The 17,045-nt window shown below is 42.8% G+C and overlaps 1 protein-coding gene across 2 annotated transcripts; it reads left to right on the top strand.

The window, feature by feature from the left end:
- The first annotated feature begins 201 nt into the window (after positions 1-201).
- Positions 202-15,491, top strand: LOC148884004 (WD repeat-containing protein 26). 2 transcript variants are annotated; one of them, XM_089022006.1, is made up of 14 exons: positions 202-918; positions 2,446-2,545; positions 3,078-3,134; positions 5,755-5,891; positions 8,019-8,116; positions 8,199-8,355; positions 8,544-8,682; positions 9,434-9,574; positions 9,764-9,883; positions 9,952-10,097; positions 10,358-10,439; positions 11,169-11,298; positions 11,540-11,734; positions 11,931-15,491. In XM_089022006.1, exons 1-14 carry the CDS (start codon positions 599-601, stop codon positions 11,954-11,956), a joined length of 1,848 nt encoding a protein of 615 aa, XP_088878132.1. In that variant the 5' UTR covers positions 202-598; the 3' UTR covers positions 11,957-15,491. The 2 variants fall into 2 exon arrangements, with proteins under 2 accessions (XP_088878132.1, XP_088878133.1); XM_089022007.1 differs by having other exon boundaries at positions 204-918; positions 10,361-10,439.
- Positions 15,492-17,045: the final 1,554 nt, after the last annotated feature.

Here is a 17,045-nt window from a genome sequence, read left to right as displayed (position 1 = left end):
TTGTTTATTTTTGGTTTAGAACCAACTGAAAGAATAAAAATTAGTTTATGATCGGTTAGTGGCGCAAAAATTCAGATCAAAATCGCAAACACGGGGGTAGAACAAACCATAAATCAATCTTTGCACTACCGGTCGCAGGCCTGTTGGTTCTACCCGGAAACTTGGTTGTGTCGGAATTTCCGGTGACGTCACAACGACAGGCCTCCATTAGAGCTGCAGCTGTTTGGAAAGGAGCAACAACAAACGGGGCCGATAGACGGATAGGCCAATGGTGACATTCCGATTTTAGCTCGACCAACGCGTCCTCCGATCTGGAAGTTGAGCCCCCTTTTCCCACCCGGAGCACCGCCGGCTTCTAACCACGGCCGCTCTCGGTGAGGAAACTCTGGCCTCCGCTTCCTCCTGCTCCGACTCGGACACCGGCGGAGCGTCGCCGCCCCCGCGTAAGAAGCACCGAGCCTCGGCGGCGGAGGGAGCAGGAGAGCCCGGGGATTCAGCGGTTGTGCCAGGCCTTGCCGGAGTTGTCTCGGGACTCGGACCATCGACCATCCACTTGAACCGCAGCGCCGTCGGCTTCTTGAGCAGCAGCAACAGCAACATGCAAGCGAACGGAGCAGGGGAAGAATCGGCCGAGCTTTCCTGCCTGGCCTCCGCGCAGAACGGCGAGGCGGCTGGCAGTGGCTGCGGTGGTGATAGTGGGTCGCACTCCAACGGGCTTCGTCCTGCCAGCGCGGATAACGGCAACGGCGTAGGCACAAGCAACGGCTCCTCGTCGTCCACCTCCACCGCTTGTGGGACTTCTGCCCCGGCCTCTTCGGGCTCGGAGGTGGGCTCGCTGAAGAAGAAGAAGCGGTTGTCGCAGGCAGAGGAAGATGTCATCCGGCTCATAGGTCAACATCTCCACGGACTGGGGCTCAAGTAAGTTGTGGCACAACCGTTTGGAAATGATCTTGATATACTGCTTGCTTTAAAAAGTGTGACACGGCGGCCGAGGGAAGCGCTGTTGCTGCGCCTTGACAGAAACAAACATGGGGGATGGGTCCAAATGTTGGCTGGGTCGCTCTCCGCAAAGAAGGCAAGAAGGCGAGGGGTCCATCTTGCACAATAACACTTAGACATTTAGCATGCTAACTAGCGCGACTCTGTTTTCAGCTGCCGTTGTTTACACACCAAATGGAAAAAACGGTTATACAAATACACATTGCGACCACCGTTTGAGTGGATTTGAAGTGGTGTACTTTTTTACGACTTTTAGGGGTTTTTACTCATTGCAGTGCATTACATCATCTCTCGTCAGTAACGTTTTTAAAATGTTTTTTAATGACTGGCTGAGCGAATGACACTGTATGCGATTTTTAAGTGTGTGGTTTTCCTCCATTTTGACTGTGACTAGTGATAATGTCACATTTCTGAGGCCTTTTGTTAGATGTTTATAGGGGCCCCGAGTGCAACGTTATGCAAGCTACTAGTGACAAATTATCCCCCAAAAAGGAACCGCAAAAGCTGTTAACTGCTTTTCTTCACTCTCCACCTGAACGTCCATTTCCTCGTACACAGTTTAATCCAAAAGTAAAACAATTAATTACTCGAATTTAACTGTTGTGTCTGAACATTAGTGTTATTTCCTTCTACTCCAGCCACTTTTGGCCAAATAGCATTCAATTGCTTCCATAATTAGATTCAACTTGAAGGCATGTTCCAGGCACAAAGTCGTCTTCCAGACTTTACCAGTTTTACCTCACTACTAACCTTTGAGGAGGATGTGAGGACAATGAGCGTATTAGTATATGGACCTTAAAGACAGGCTTAAACATTAAGTTTTCATTAACTTGTTTATCTTTGTGAATAACTCACCTTAAATAGTAAGTACTAAACTTGTCATTTCTTTGGTAATGTGTCACTCTGGAAATAAAACCGCCATTACATGAATGTATATTAGAATAGCAAGGTAGTGCCAAGACATTTTGGTGGTTAAATCAACATGGAAACAAAAATAAAATAAGAGTAGCTCGCAACAGAATCCACTCAAGTTTGTGTTTCTGGGACAAACAATTTTTGAAATTATGACTTCACTTGTGTGTAGCATAGACAAATAATAGCCGACGGCACCTTCCAACTCGCGTAGAAATTCGGTTATGTCATCCCCGCAGGACTGTAACTCCATTGTGACTCAACGACCACTGCTGGTTCTTGGTGCGCGATTGCAACGTTTGAACTTAGACAGCTAGAAATGCTGCTTTGTAACCTTGTAACCTTTATGGGATGCCATCACGCTGACGGCCATGCATAACCTTCATGAGCTCAGAGAGTGGGAATTAGGCCACACATATAGTCTGTGAGAAATTGTTAATGGTGCCTACATCAAGTTTTTTTCTTCCCCTTCAAACGTCTTTCCCATTCTGTGCATTCACTTGCTTTCTATCTGTGTGTGTTTGTTGACTGCAGTCAGACGGTGGACCTGCTGATGCAGGAGTCAGGCTGCAGACTGGAGCACTCGTCGGCCAGCAAGTTCCGCAACCATGTCATGGAGGGCGAGTGGGACAAGGTCAGTTTTGTCGGGGATAACCACATTAGTGCGGATGGGGCCCAAGTTGTTCTATCCACTCACAAGATCCACAATTCAGTGCTTCAGCATTAAAATGGCAATGTATAATTCTATCTTGTGCGTGATCATGATATTTTCTTGGTGGTGTTCAATCTTTGTAGTTGCATATTATTTCAGTTATTTGGGGTAACTAATGATGATATAAATTGTCCTCCAAAATAAATTTGTGGCAAAAACGTGAATTGCTTTTAGCTGTAAAGTGATGTAAACAGAGACTGTCAAATTTCATACGTGAAAGGTTTTTACTTTGCCCCAGTCGATGTCAAATTAGCCTCGTTCTTTTTGACTTCAAACTTAGTTGTGCAAAAATCATGGTCATGTCTCTCTCCCATGACAAATACACAATCTGTCATAGAGCAGAGGTGCCCCCCAGCTCCTCGCTCCCTTATCCCCTCATACACTCCGATCAGCCGTCAGTGTGAATGCAAAAAAAACCGCCACGCTCACCATTTTACCTTTTGTTTTGGTCCAGGCTGAGAATGATCTCAATGAACTGAGAGCCCTGATGCATTCGCCCAACGCCATTGTGGTAAGCAGCCTTTTTGCAAAACCTCAAACAGGGTCCATGAATATCCTTTAGTGTTGGGACAGGGGGGGTCTTCTGGAAGGATCCTGACTAACAAAAAGTTCATTTTTATTGTTGCTTCTGCATCTAGAATTTGTTTTCGTAGGCTTTCATAATAATGACTTGTCAAAACTTTTTTGCGGGTAAGATAAAATGAGGCCCAAAAAGCTTAATCAAAATCCTATGTGACTCATTCACTGCCAGATGATGTGCAATTATGAATCCACTCCAGTGCCAATGTTTTTGTCATTTTTACTCAAATTACAGGATCCACAGAATATTGAGTTTTAGGACTACATAGGACAACATAGACTCTTTTTTTTATCAGCAAAAAAAGAGTTAACTCCTAAGTTATATGGGTCTGGAGTCATCTGCGCTTGAAATGGGGGCAGCTGTCCAAAATACAATGCAATACATACATATTGTTTTATGTAGCGCTTTAACATCTGTAGGTGGAACACGGTGCTAGTCTGAAAAAAGGAAATGCTGCCCCTTTGTGGAAAAGAAAAAAACATTGCCATATGTCTGGCCAGCGCTTTATCGGCACCCAAGCATGAAAAAGCAAAACCGTACAAATTCGGGAATGTGCTCTACTTCATACTTTCAATTCCAGAATTAGTTCGTGAATGAATTTAGTAGATTACATGGGAAACTATTCTGTTTGCGAGGTAATTGGCTATTTTGTTGGTTGATTACCACTTGAAGGTAAAAGCCGAAAGGAAAAGATTAGCTCATAGGTTCTAAGGCAACAAAACAGATTTTGAATTAGTAATTTTTTTGTAACTATTTGGTGGGTTGCGCCATTAGCTTGTTTATATCGCGCTTTAACAACAGCTGATACTGTAACAAAGCGCTAACATGGACAAAACGCATGCCACATCGTGGGAGGGAAAAACTTTGCTAGAAGTCTGACCAGAGCTTTATCGGGACCCCACCCCGCAAGAAAAACCAAAACCCGAACAAATTCGGTAATGGTGCTCCACGTCACACTTTTCAATTCCCGAATAAATTTGGGAATGTCAGCGAATGAGTTAATATGATTTATGGTGAAATTGGACCTTATGACTGTTGTCGCCGATTGAAACCCAAAACGTTTTTTAAAAGTTCTTTATTTGGAATACAGTGACACCTCAGCTTACGAACGCTTTATCTTACAAACGTTTCACCTTACGAACATTAAATTCGCGGGAATATAATCGTGGCATACAAAATAGTTTTTGGGAAACACACGGAGCGCCACAATGGATGGTGGGCTAGTTTTTGGTATAGGAACACCAAACTACACGGTCGAACGGCGTCACTGTGGCTGGCAGACTAGTTTTCCACATCCACTTTCTTTGAGTGCACTCAGTGCAGACGTGTTTTGTTATCAAGTGGATACTTTTGTTTTTTTGGGACAGAAGACCCAACCACACAGGACACAAAAGAAAATTACGCTCGAGCAGAAGGAGATTATCGAAAAACATGAACGAGGTGTGCGTTTGTGTACCGGTACGCTAAGTCAACCATTACTACGTGTGGCTAAGGTTGTTTTGTCTAAGCAACGGTCTCAGGCAATAGAAAAGGTTGAAAAACTTTTGTTGATTTGGATTAATGAAAAGAAGCTAGCAGGGGACAGTTCTTATGGAAGGTGACTCTCCTCCAGTTCTTATGGAAGATGACTCTCCTTCCAAACAGTAACTCCCTCCTTCCTCCTCCACTCCATTCCATCAAGCCATCAATGACCATCACAACGATAAATAAAACAACTTTTTTAAACAGTACAGTTTATTTGTTTAATTACAATACAATAGCACATATATTATACATAAAATAAGGTATATTTTGTGTAGTTTTAAGACATATTTAGTAGAAAATTATGTTATATGAGGAGCTGGAAATGGATTATTCTAATTTTTAATGGTTTCTTATGGGAAATAAATGTTTGGCAGACGAACTTTTCGCCTTACACACACTTTCTGGGAACCAATTAAGTTCGTAAGCTGAGGTATCACTGTATTCCGTTGGATCACTTAATATGGGTACATATATGTTTTTGGTTTTCTATGAGATCACATGAATGGAATGGATAAAGGCTTGAGGCTATTGAAGTGTTTTGTTGATTTTTGTGTGTCATCCCTCATGTAGTGTTGAAAGAAAACTTTGATCCTCGCCACTTTCATCAATGACCTCTTCAAACAACAAAAGAGCATGCAGGAAAAAAATGGTTGAGATTGAATGGCTGTTATTTTGTTATTATGACTTCAAGATGGCGTCGCGAGAGTGGCTCTCTTTACAGCAGCTCCTAAATACTTTATGTTCTTCTACATTCTTCTTTTTGTTATTTTTCTGCTGTAAATGGAAATACAGTAAAGTCTCGTTATATCGATATTCTCGGGAGTCGGAAAAAGTATCGATATAACCGGACTATCGATATATCCGATCCTGCGGCATGTAAAATTTCTCCTTGCGTTCATAGAAATAGTATTGTAATAAGCAGTACTATCGATATAACCAATATCGATATAACCAATATCGATATAACGAGACTTTACTGTATCTCCATCGTGAGTCGACTAAAACTTTTCTTATTCTTCTTTTTAAGCGCATGAAATTCCTGCTGCTGCAACAAAAGTATTTGGAGTATCTGGAAGACGGCAAAGTTCTGGAGGCTCTCCAGGTCCTCCGTGGCGAGCTGACGCCGCTCAAGTACAACACGGACCGCATCCACGTGCTCAGCGGGTACCACATTGACACTCTTAAGAGCTCATGCATGAGTCCACACACCCCGTTGACAAAATCTTTTAGTTGGAGTGTCCATGTCCCAATTCCATTTTAATCAGAATCAGAATCATCTTTATTGCCAAGTATGTAGGACACACAAGGAATTTGTTTCCGGTAGAACACGCTGCACTAGTATCGTTGTCAAAAAAACTGCTAAGTGGCACTATACAGTTCCATTTTGGCTACTGTTGAAAGAGTTCAAAGAGTTAATGGCTTGGGGGAAGAAGCTGTTTAAATGTCTGCTGGATTTGGTGCGCATGGATCGGTAGCGCCTGCCTGAGGGGAGTAGCTGGGAAAGGTGGTGGGCAGGGTGCGGAGGGTCCAGTAGGATTTTCCGCGCCCTAGTTTGGATTCTTGCAGTGTCAGTGTAATATCTGATTTATTGTGTCTACATTTTTTTCCACTTTCCTTGGTTGACTTCCACCTCATAACATCCTTTTTTTTTGTGTTATCTCATATCCTTTATTTATTTTGCTTTGTGTTCAGAGCCAATTTATTGGTGATGTTCAAGTTTAAAGGACAACCGACGCCTCCGGATAAGTTATGTCCATAATTTGTAAAATCGCTTCAAATGACTTCTACTGAGCGTATTTTACAAAGATTCAACTGCATATAGCTATATTTTACGTTTTAAGACTCTCGCTCAATATTCCGGAAGTCTTGTTTTTGACTTGGTGACGAGTCCTCGCGTCACGTCACTGCCCTGACCGCCGAAATGACACATTGTAGCAGTCTTCAATGCATTTTGCAGTACTTTGTTTGGAAATTAGAAGGAAAACACATAAATAACGCGATCGCGAATCATTGTGTGTTGCACCGAGCATCGATTTGATATTCGCTGACAAAAATTCTAAATCAGCCCGTTTCCACGGACTTTGTCTGCCTCTTTTGGGTGCTACGTCCTCCCCCCAGACACCTCAACATGACACAGAATTAATTCTTTAATCGATTGCAAACATCTATGCTTTCCTCTTCAGAACTATTTGAATCATATTCAGAACTGGATGAGTAACAAGAAAGCATATTCTCCGAATCTGAAGTCATCGTTTTGATTCTCGAGCGTGGCAGGATGTCTTGACACCACGAACAAGGGGGCGGCACCTTCTGAAACTGGCCACTTCCGGTTTAAAATTGAAGTATTTTTTAGACACTTTAAGTCATTTTTATTGGTGTTTTGCATTTGACTAAAAATATCATACAGCGTGTTTTGATTATTTTAGATGCTATAAAACGTTTTTCTGATGTCAGTTAGGAAACAAAAAAGTGATGTCGGTTGTCCTTTAACTCATTGACTGCCAGAGGATGTGCAAATACGTGTCTACTCCAGTGCCAGTTTTTTGTCATTTTCACTCAAATTGCAGGGCCCTCAGAATATCGAGTTTTAGGACTACATACAAATTCAATGCAGCGTAAGAAACCTTAGACTATCTGCTTTTATCAGAAAAGTTAATTCCCAAGTAATATGGGTCTTGAGTTGTCTGCATTGAAAGTGGGGGCGACTGTACAAAAGTTAAATGCTGCCCCTTTTGCGGGAGGGAAAACATTGACAGAGGTCTGACCGAAACCCCTCCGCAAGAAAAAACAAAACAACGAAATTCGGAAATGGCTTTTCAATTCCCTAATAAATTAAGGAATGGCAGTAAATGAGTTAAGATTGGACGAAGATGGACGGAAATTTTTTTTTAAACATTAAAGAGACTTTGAAGATATCTGTATGCACTTTAAGCTGTCATTGAATGTGACAAATACGGAGCTTCTGTGGCCCACAGCTCCCAGCTAGGCTCTCACACGCTAACTTTTTAATTCCCACTGTTATGTCACTCACTCGGCCACACAACTTCAACAGACAAATTCGAACTACTGATATCTACATGGTAGTAATTACCAAACTGATTATATTGATTAAATTAGGCCCTTTCACAATATTGATCATCGGGCCCAGTTGTGCTGATTCAATACAGCTGTGATCTTGATTTTTCATAAAACAATAAATGTGATTCAGTCGATCTGAGCAGGCAGTGCATGGCTGACAGGCGGCCGTTATGTGCGAATTACGCTGTCCGTCCTCTGATATGCTTGCGGCAGGTATCTTATGTGCAGCCATGCTGAGGATCTAAGGGCCAAGGCGGAGTGGGAGGGCAAAGGCACGGCCTCCCGCTGCCGATTGCTGGACAAATTACAAAGTGAGGGAGACGCCGTTGGTCTCGCTCCCGCCGGTCACCAAAAACACTCATGCGCCATTGCACCCTTTCTGTCCATCCCTAGCGTACCTGCCGCCATCCGTGATGCTGCCCCCGCGGCGTCTGCAGAACCTCCTGCGGCAGGCGGTGGAGCTGCAGAGGGACCGGTGTCTCTATCACAACACCAAGATGGACAGCAGCCTGGACTCTGTATCGCTGCTCATCGATCATGTTTGCAGCAGGTCTCTTCTTTAAGTCTGTCGATTTTGTTTTTTGTTTTGTTTGTTTAAATTCAACAGGCGTGTTTGAATTGTGAGGTTTCACAATTTTGAACCTGTGCTTACTTTGACCACCTTTGTCAATGCTCGCGTGAATGTCATTCAAAGATCTTAACATGCCTATTTTTTCCCCTCCCTTGTTTTCCCCACAGGAAACAGTTCCCATGTTACACACAGCAGATTCTGACTGAGCACTGTAATGAAGTGTGGTTCTGCAAGTTCTCAAACGACGGCACTAAGCTGGCCACTGGCTCTAAAGACACCACTGTCATCATTTGGCAGGTGGACCCGGTGTGTACACAAACCTGATGAATTTGACCAGATTTCTTTATTATTATTATTATTATTATTATTATTATTATTATTATTATTATTATTATTATTATTATGTTGCTGTGCCAATGACTATTTTGTGTATGGGAGCCTTTTACTGAGCGAGTTGGTTGTTCTGTAGCCACAAAGGGACATAAGTCTTCTTGTGCCGGTCCCAAGTCCGGATAAATACAGAGGGTTGTGTCAGGAAGGGCATGCGACGTAAAAGCTTGGCCAAAACAAAAATACGGATCAAACCTGTGAAAATGAAGGACACTGATTCGCTGTGGCGACCCCTTCAGGGGAAAAGCCGAAAAGAAAAGAAGAACATTATTAATTAGTTTTTAACTAACTACTTAATATTATTGGGTAGTCGAGTGGTTAGCACGCCGGCTTCACAATGCAGAGGTCGTGAGTTCAAGACCCTTTCTGGCCTCCCTGTGTGGAGTTTGCATGTTCTCCCTGGGCCCGCGTAGGTTTTCTCCAGGTCCTCCGGTTTCCTCTCATATTCCAAAAACATGCATAGCAGGCTGATTGAACAATCCAAATTGTCCCTAGGTTTGAGTCTGAGTGCGGATAGTCGTTTGTCTCAGTGTGCCCTGCGATTGGCTGGCAACCAATATTATCATTATCGTTATCATGATCATGATGATTGTTGTTGTTGTTGTTGTTTTTATTATTATTTTCTGATTGTTGGTGATTTTTTTTCCTCCATGGTGCTCTTGTGCAGGAGAGCCACCAGCTGAAGCTGCTGCAGACTCTGAAGGGTCATTCATACGGGGTCTCGTACCTGGCCTGGAGTCCTGACGACACTTACCTGATTGCCTGCGGACCCGACGATTGCTCTGAACTGTGGCTCTGGAATATTCAGGTATGTGACTACGTGGCTTTGTAGTGTTGGTTTTGCAGCCAGGTGCCAATTGTTTATAATGTGGATGATGGGGGGGTGGCCAGCTTCTGCTTTGGAGTCACTTTCTCTTCTTCCCCGCCCTCTCCCTCCCAATGTTTTTTCCTCCCTATACCCCGTTGCCTCGTATTGCCATTCCTTCCTCCTGACCAGACAGGGGAGCTGCGCACCAAAATGTCGCAGTCCCACGAGGACAGTTTGACCAGCGTGGCCTGGAACCCTGACGGCAAACGCTTTGTCACGGGAGGGCAACGGGGCCAGTTCTATCAATGCGTACGTACGCGTCGCAACCTTGTGCTCTGCGTATATGTTCTTGGAACATTTTTCATGTGTGCCCTAAGGATCTGGACGGGACCCTTCTGGATTCATGGGAAGGCGTGAGAGTGCAGTGCCTGTGGTGTCTGAGCGACGGCAGGACAGTGCTTGCCTCAGACACCCACCAACGGATTCGGGGCTACAACTTTGAGGACCTCGCCGACAGAAACATGTACGCCCACAGCAAACAGTTTTATTCACCCAGTATGAATTAATAATAACTCAACAATTAAAATACACCATCTTTTCACATGGTCGTTTTGCATACTGTAAAACCTACGTGACTCCCCAAAAAATTTTGGCGTGACTTTGATTCACCAAAATGCTTCAAAAGATGAACTCAGAGGGCATGAAAAAATATAAATCACTTAAAAATGTATGTATGAAGTTATCCAAAGAAACACTGGAATGTCTAATGTTTTGTTTGCCCAGCAGAGTCCAGGAGGACCATCCTATCATGTCTTTTACTGTTTCCAAGAATGGAAGATTAGCTGTGTTAAATGTAGCAACTCAGGTGAGCAGACAGACTCTTTCTTTTTATAATAATGAATTTTATTTCAAGCACCTTTCAAAGCGCTCAAGGGCACTTCACAGACAAGCATAGATACAATAATAAATAAAATACAATTATAAGTAGAAACAAGAGATAGAGCGACACAGAAAATGCAATTTTAAATAGGTGGGTTTTGAGAAAAGATTTCAAGGTGGGAAGAGTTCCAGAGTGTCGGGGCAGAGCAGCTGAAAGCTCTGTCCCCCATCGTGCTGAGTCGGGCAGCGAGGGCACGTGGAGGGAGGAAGAGGATCTGAGGGAATGAGAGGGAGTAGAATTTTGAAGAAGATCAGACAGGTATTGGGGGGCAAGGTTATGGATAGCTTTAAATGTATAAAGTACAATTTTAAAGTTGATTCTATATTTGACCTGGAGCCAGTGGAGCTCTTGCAGGACGGGGTGATGTGGTGAAAGGATGGGGTTCTGGTGATGATCCGAGCTGAGGAATTGTGGACTAGTTGAAGTTTGTGGAGAAGTTTCTGAGGGAGACGAAGGAGAAGCGAATCGCAATAGTCAATCCGGGAGGTGACAAGACTATGAACCAGGATAGCAGTGGTATGAGGGGTGAGACGGGCGAAGACAATTGATATTGCGCAGGTGGAAGTACGCAGATCGGGTTGTTATTTATATGGGAGTGGAAAGATATAGATTTTTCTTCTTCCTTTCCTCATCAACGCATGTTCCCTTTCCTAGGGAGTGCACTTGTGGGACCTACAGGACCGAGTGCTGGTCAGGAAATACCAAGGTGTCACCCAGGGCTTCTACACCATCCACTCGTGCTTCGGGGGACACAATGAAGATTTCATTGCCAGCGGCAGCGAAGGTGCAGTACACACCAGCACTACATTTAGTTATGGTTGAAATCACTGTTAGGCCATTATTAATGAAGCAGGAATCAATAGTCAGAACAAATGATGTGCCATACAAAGAACTGAATAATCATCCATCCGTTAAAAAAATAATAGTCAATCAAATCTGTCCTGATTTATTTGTCTTATTGGATTGGATTTGCCTTTATTAGTCTCACAGTTTTCCTTCATGCATTGTCACTACTCGTGTTCCAGACCACAAAGTGTACATTTGGCACCGGCGGGGCGAGCTTCCCATTGCAGAGTTGATGGGCCATACACGTACCGTCAACTGCGTGAGCTGGAATCCGACCATCCCCGGGCTCATGGCGTCCGCCTCGGACGACGGCACAGTGCGCGTTTGGGGCCCCGCACCTTTCCTCGACTCACAAGAAGCCGACACGCTCAACGGTACTGACAGTTAAGGGGCCAATACACTTTTCCTATGACAAGTCACATCTCAACTTCCATTTTTTTATAATGCTTGCTCCATATCAGTGTCGTCATTTTATACTGAGAGGTCATGTTGCATATTTCTTTTACAATGCAACCCCCCTATTTAAAAAAAAAAAAAGCTAAAATATGTTATTCTTTCCCCCCTCTCCAGAGAACTGCAGTAACATGGACAGTTGATGGACATTTCTCTCCTGAGAACCCACCAGTGCTCCTCCATAAAAATTCCAATCTCAACACCCACCCAAAACGTACGCCGAGGCAAAAAGAAACAAAACAAACAAAGAAACATGCAAGCCACCAATACAAAAAAAGAGAGAGAGAGAGACTGACACTGGGATGCAGCAGCATCTCGACAGACCTTGATGATGGACAATTTGGTGTCCTCATCTAAAAAAAAAAAAAAAAAAAAATCCCCCCCTCTATATCCCTTTCCTCCTCCAGTGAAATGAGGACGCAACCACCACCACCACCAAACAGTGAAGCAGCAAAGCCCCTCAATCCTCAGCTGACCGCTTTACAGTCCAACTGTTGCCATTGAATGACATATGTCCTCTCACCTCCATCGGAAAGAATGGTGGAGGGAACAATGTTTTCTAAAAAAAAAACTACACTACAACTACTAAAGTGTGGGATGTGGCCTTTTGGGTGAAATTGCACTGTGAACCTCAAACATATCATCACCATCCCAGGTCCAATTCATTTGACCTTCTCGCAACTTTCCCTGTGACTTTTCCTGTTTAGCTTCTTGTCGTTGAGGAGCCATTTTTACACACATTTAAATTAAGATCAGTGGTTAAGATGGACACCTGCGCCGATTTTATTTATTTTTTGCGCCACCTTGAAATGCAAGTGATAAGGGGGAAAAAAAAAAGTCTGTACAGGTGCACTTTAAATCCATACCGCTAGAGGGCAGCAAATGCTTCCAGTCACTATCAATTTGCTTTGGTTTCCTTGCAATGTAGGGACAGTACCACCAACTGGTGGCGATGATGCACCATTAAGCTGCTTTTTTCTCGTCATGAGAATTACTAGGAAGGACAATACATTACCGTTTTCTTGCTAGCCAGTTTTGTAAGTACAATATTGTTGAATGAAATTTTTTCTTATGGAAAATATGTTAAAATTGGGGTCGTTTTTTTTCTTTTGGATTGGGGAGGCATTCATGGCATTCCCTTGTTGCTTGATTTTTGGGGATCTTATTCCTGTGAATTAGTGGTATTATAATCCCATTTCGTCATTCTTTATTGCTATTTTTTGTTACCTCCTTTATACCATTTTTTTCCGTTCACCCCATCATCCCCACAAATGGTAGGAATCTACTGTCCTGTGTAATTTGATATAAAAGCGAATCATCTGGCCACAAAACAAAGGCATTGGAACAGGTGGATGTTTCCCCTTCATATTGATAAAATGCAAAGCCTACTCGGCGAATGAGTTAGTTAAGGCAACACTTCAGTGCATTTTTGGTTGGTTTTGTAATTTCACCCAAATGCCCAGCATGCTCAACTTTGTTGCATCTAGTGTATTGTCTTCCCATTACAACACGCACACACACATGTTTACGGAGATTGTTTATTTTTTTTAACTCACTTTTAAACAACAGCCCTTACATACATATTTCCTTTTCGCAAGATTCATCTTGATGCCATTTTGGTGTCTGTGGCTAACAAGGATGGTCCTCACGCCAAAAATTTCCCCTCAACCAACCCATCATGTCCCCCCCCTTGTCCTGACATTCGCTGCTGCTGCTTCTGCTGCTGCCGCAGTAGCACAATTGCATCTCCCTGAACAGGGAGGACGCTGTGTGCATGTGTGCGCGCTTGTGTGATGGAGGGCCGTCTTTTTTTTTTTGTTGATCAAACTGTCCCTCCCCAAAAATTTAAGTCTGTGTGTGTATGAAAAGCAGCTTAAAGGACAACCGACGTCACTTTTTTGTTTTTTAACTGACACCAGAAAAAACGTTTTATAGCATTCAAAATACCCAAAACGCGCAGTATATTTTTAGCCAAATGCAAAACACCAATAAAAATGACTTAAAGTGTCCAAAATCTGCAAAAAATTGAGCTACAAATTGGGCATTTTCAGAAAGCCCCGCCCCCAGTTCGTGACGTCACACCAAGACGTCTTGCATTGCTTGTGAATCAAAACAATGGCTTCAGATTCGGAGAATATGCTTTCTTGTTACACATCCAGTTATGAATATTATTCAAATAGTTCTGAAGAGGAAAGCATAAATGTTTGCAATTGATTAAAGAATTTATTTGTGCCATTTTGAGGCAACATTGGGGGAAAATCTCTTACCCAAAAAAAGAGGCACAAAATGGCGACCTCCAGTGGCCACCTCCGTTTCCACAGGCTGATAAATTCCTTATATGGCGCTTGGACGCCCTCTTCTGGCCCTCTGGCGGCTTTTGGGTGCAACACGAGGTCCCCAGAACAAACAAATACAGCAAAATACATTGACGTGATGGAAGGCCCGCTACAATGCGTCTTTTTTACGGTCAAGCGCGGTCCTTTAGTGACGTCACGTATGGACTCGTCACCAACTCAAAAACAAGACTTCCTGAATATTCAGCGCGAGTCTTAAAACGTAAAATATAGCTATATGCGGTGGAATCTTTGTAAAATACGCTCAGTAGAAGTCATTTGAAGCCATTTTACAAATTATGGACACAACTTGTCTGGAGACGTCGGTTGTCCTTTAAGTGTATATTCCATCGCTTCGATGTCCGCTTTAAGAGCTATGTAATATCATCCTCGCAAGTTGGACAGCTCAACACACTACTAGAATGCCCGAAAGACTTTTTCCCCCTGCCACTCATGCTAATTTGGACCGACTAATATGCAATTCAGCCTTACTGTGGTGCACTAGTACTTGTACGCATTTCTCAAGTTAGCATTTAATCGCTAGACAGTTCAAGAGCCATATACTAGAGATGAGAGTTTATTAGGAGTACCAGTACGATTAGTACGCCAAAATGTCATACGGTCGAGAAGAAAAACATCAACGGTAATTTCCAGTTGGTCCTTGCAGGTCTCAATAGTTTAGTTGTGTGAAGGTGTCTTAGCATGAGGGCTACCAGACTAATGAATTGGTGGACATTGAAGATGTGGAATACATTTTCAGATTACTGTCTATGTGGGTGTGTGCGGGTATGTATGTTCTGTCTGCGCCTTTTTAGTCCCTCCCTCAAAATTGTAAAAGACAATTATTTTTTTTAACAAAAAGCTATCCAAAGCCCTCGGGACCTCGATCTGTGACACAAAACAATAATACTTGACAGCCATTTTTTATTTAAATATGAAATCTATTATTATTACACTAACACGATGGGACATTGAAAGTGAGCTGTGTTGACAGCAGTTGGAAGAAGAGCTTTTTTTTAAAGACAGGGGGGTCAATGCTTTGTACTGCCCGGGACCAAACTGCTTCCCCTAATTGACTGATTAAATTTCCTCTTTTATTTTTTAAACATGCCCAGATAAACACCCTCCTGTTTCCAGCGGTCAGCAGCCATTCAGAAGCTTTTCTTTCTTGCCCCCTTTGTTCAGGGTTTGTGACATGATTATGCCACAGACACTTTTCAAGTTTCAAAAACAGTGCTTTGCTGTCTTGTTTTTAACGAATATTTTGTTATTTTATTATAATTTCCCCCCATGCCCATATTATATCTCCCGCCTTGTATGATCATATTAAAGTATAACCAGTGAATTGGACTCCTTATTTTCTGTTCAATTTCTTTTGTTGAGTTTTGTTACTAACCCAAAACTATGCACAGTAACACCCGTTTGGAAGCGTGTTACCTGAAAAAATCCCATCAGGTTAATAGCCAGCCCCCGCCTTGAAAATGTCAAAATAACTATTGTTCATGTGTGTGCGGGCGTGTGGTTGACTGACTGACATCTCTTTGTGTGCCAAACTCCATCTTTGTCAAAACCAAATTACTTGAAAAAGGGATGTTTCCCAGGGGGGGTCTTGTTGCTTTTGATACTCCTGCAACTCTTCCCATCACCTGGACAGCAGGATGGATTCCAAAATGAAGCGTGTTTGAGTATTTTATTCTGTATCCTTATGCTCTGTGTCCCCGCTAGTAAGACAATTTAACACATTTGTTGGCTGACTGTCTTACCCGTAATGTTTTGTCCACTACGGCTCAGAAATAGAGCAGCGCTCGGGACAATCTGGAACTTTTGGTACTGCTAAGGACGTGATTAAAATTCTGTAGTTAACATATAGTGTTTGATTAAGGAATACTTGTATCATGTACATGTTAACTTGTGCACATTTTTGTCTCTTTTTATAAGGGGTAGTTGTACTATTAGCGTGCCGAAATATAAAGTAGTGGAAAAAACATTACGAATAATGCAGTCCACTAAATCGTCTCTGATGAGGACAAAATGTTTACAAGTACAGGGATATATAGACGATGTGGAAGAAATGTTGAAAAGGTTTCCATCATACGCTGTGTCTTTATGCAATCTGTTATCTCCTCTTAATGGGTTGGCCAAGAGATTCATTCTGATTTCATGTCTTACTCTTATAGACATTTTGGGGACGGACGAGGAGGGGAGTGTTATGAGCATGGAGTGGTGTATGTGTGTGAGTGTACGTGTGCGCATGTGTGTGTTTGCGTGTGTGTGTGTGTGTATCAGAGGAGTGGGTGGGGCGTCCACGTGGTATTTGCAGATGTGATTGTACCGTTTTGTATTGTTGTGTAGGAAAAATGTCATGTATGCATATTTTCAATAAAGTATTCATGGTTTTGGAAAACAAAAAAAACAACTAAGTGAGAATAATGCGGATTGGTGGCTTGACAATGACGTGTTCGGTGATAAGCAAGTACAGGGTGAGCTGGGAGGAGGGCAAACATTGCATTTATGTCTCACACATGAGCATTGTCATCAAATGGTGAGTATAGTTTTTGCTTTTTTGAATGTTGCTGTGCCGATTACCATTTTGTGTTTGGGAGCCTTTTACTGAGCGAGTTGCTTGTTCTGTAGCCACAAATGTAGATATGTCTTCTTGTGCCAGTCCCAAGCCCGGATAAATACAGAGGGTTGTGTCAGGAAGGGCATCCGACGTAAAAGCTTGGCCAAAACAAATATGCGGATCAAACCTCTAAAGATGGAGGACACTGATTTGCTGCGGCGACCCCTTGAAGGGAAAAGTCGAAAGGAAAAGAAGACATGCGCAAAACATACCAGAAATCTCTGAAGACCAAAAACTCACACATATAAAGTAAAAAATAAAATAAAATGTTAGGAG

This window comes from Hippocampus bargibanti, linkage group LG19 (assembly GCF_051943395.1).
Source record: "Hippocampus bargibanti isolate YZ-2025 linkage group LG19, ASM5194339v1, whole genome shotgun sequence".
Classification (NCBI taxonomy): Eukaryota; Metazoa; Chordata; class Actinopteri; order Syngnathiformes; family Syngnathidae; genus Hippocampus; species Hippocampus bargibanti.
Note: the sequence above shows the minus strand (reverse complement) of the source record. Positions and strands in the feature narration are given on the sequence as shown.

Bases quoted from the DNA above. Each gene is read 5' to 3' on its own strand.
- LOC148884004 (XM_089022006.1), top strand. From the start codon at position 599: ATGCAAGCGAACGGAGCAGGGGAAGAATCGGCCGAGCTTTCCTGCCTG. The intron at 5,892-8,018 runs GTACCACATTGA...TGCTTGCGGCAG, and splicing joins CGCATCCACGTGCTCAGCGG to GTATCTTATGTGCAGCCATG. The intron at 10,440-11,168 runs GTGAGCAGACAG...TCCCTTTCCTAG, and splicing joins TGTTAAATGTAGCAACTCAG to GGAGTGCACTTGTGGGACCT.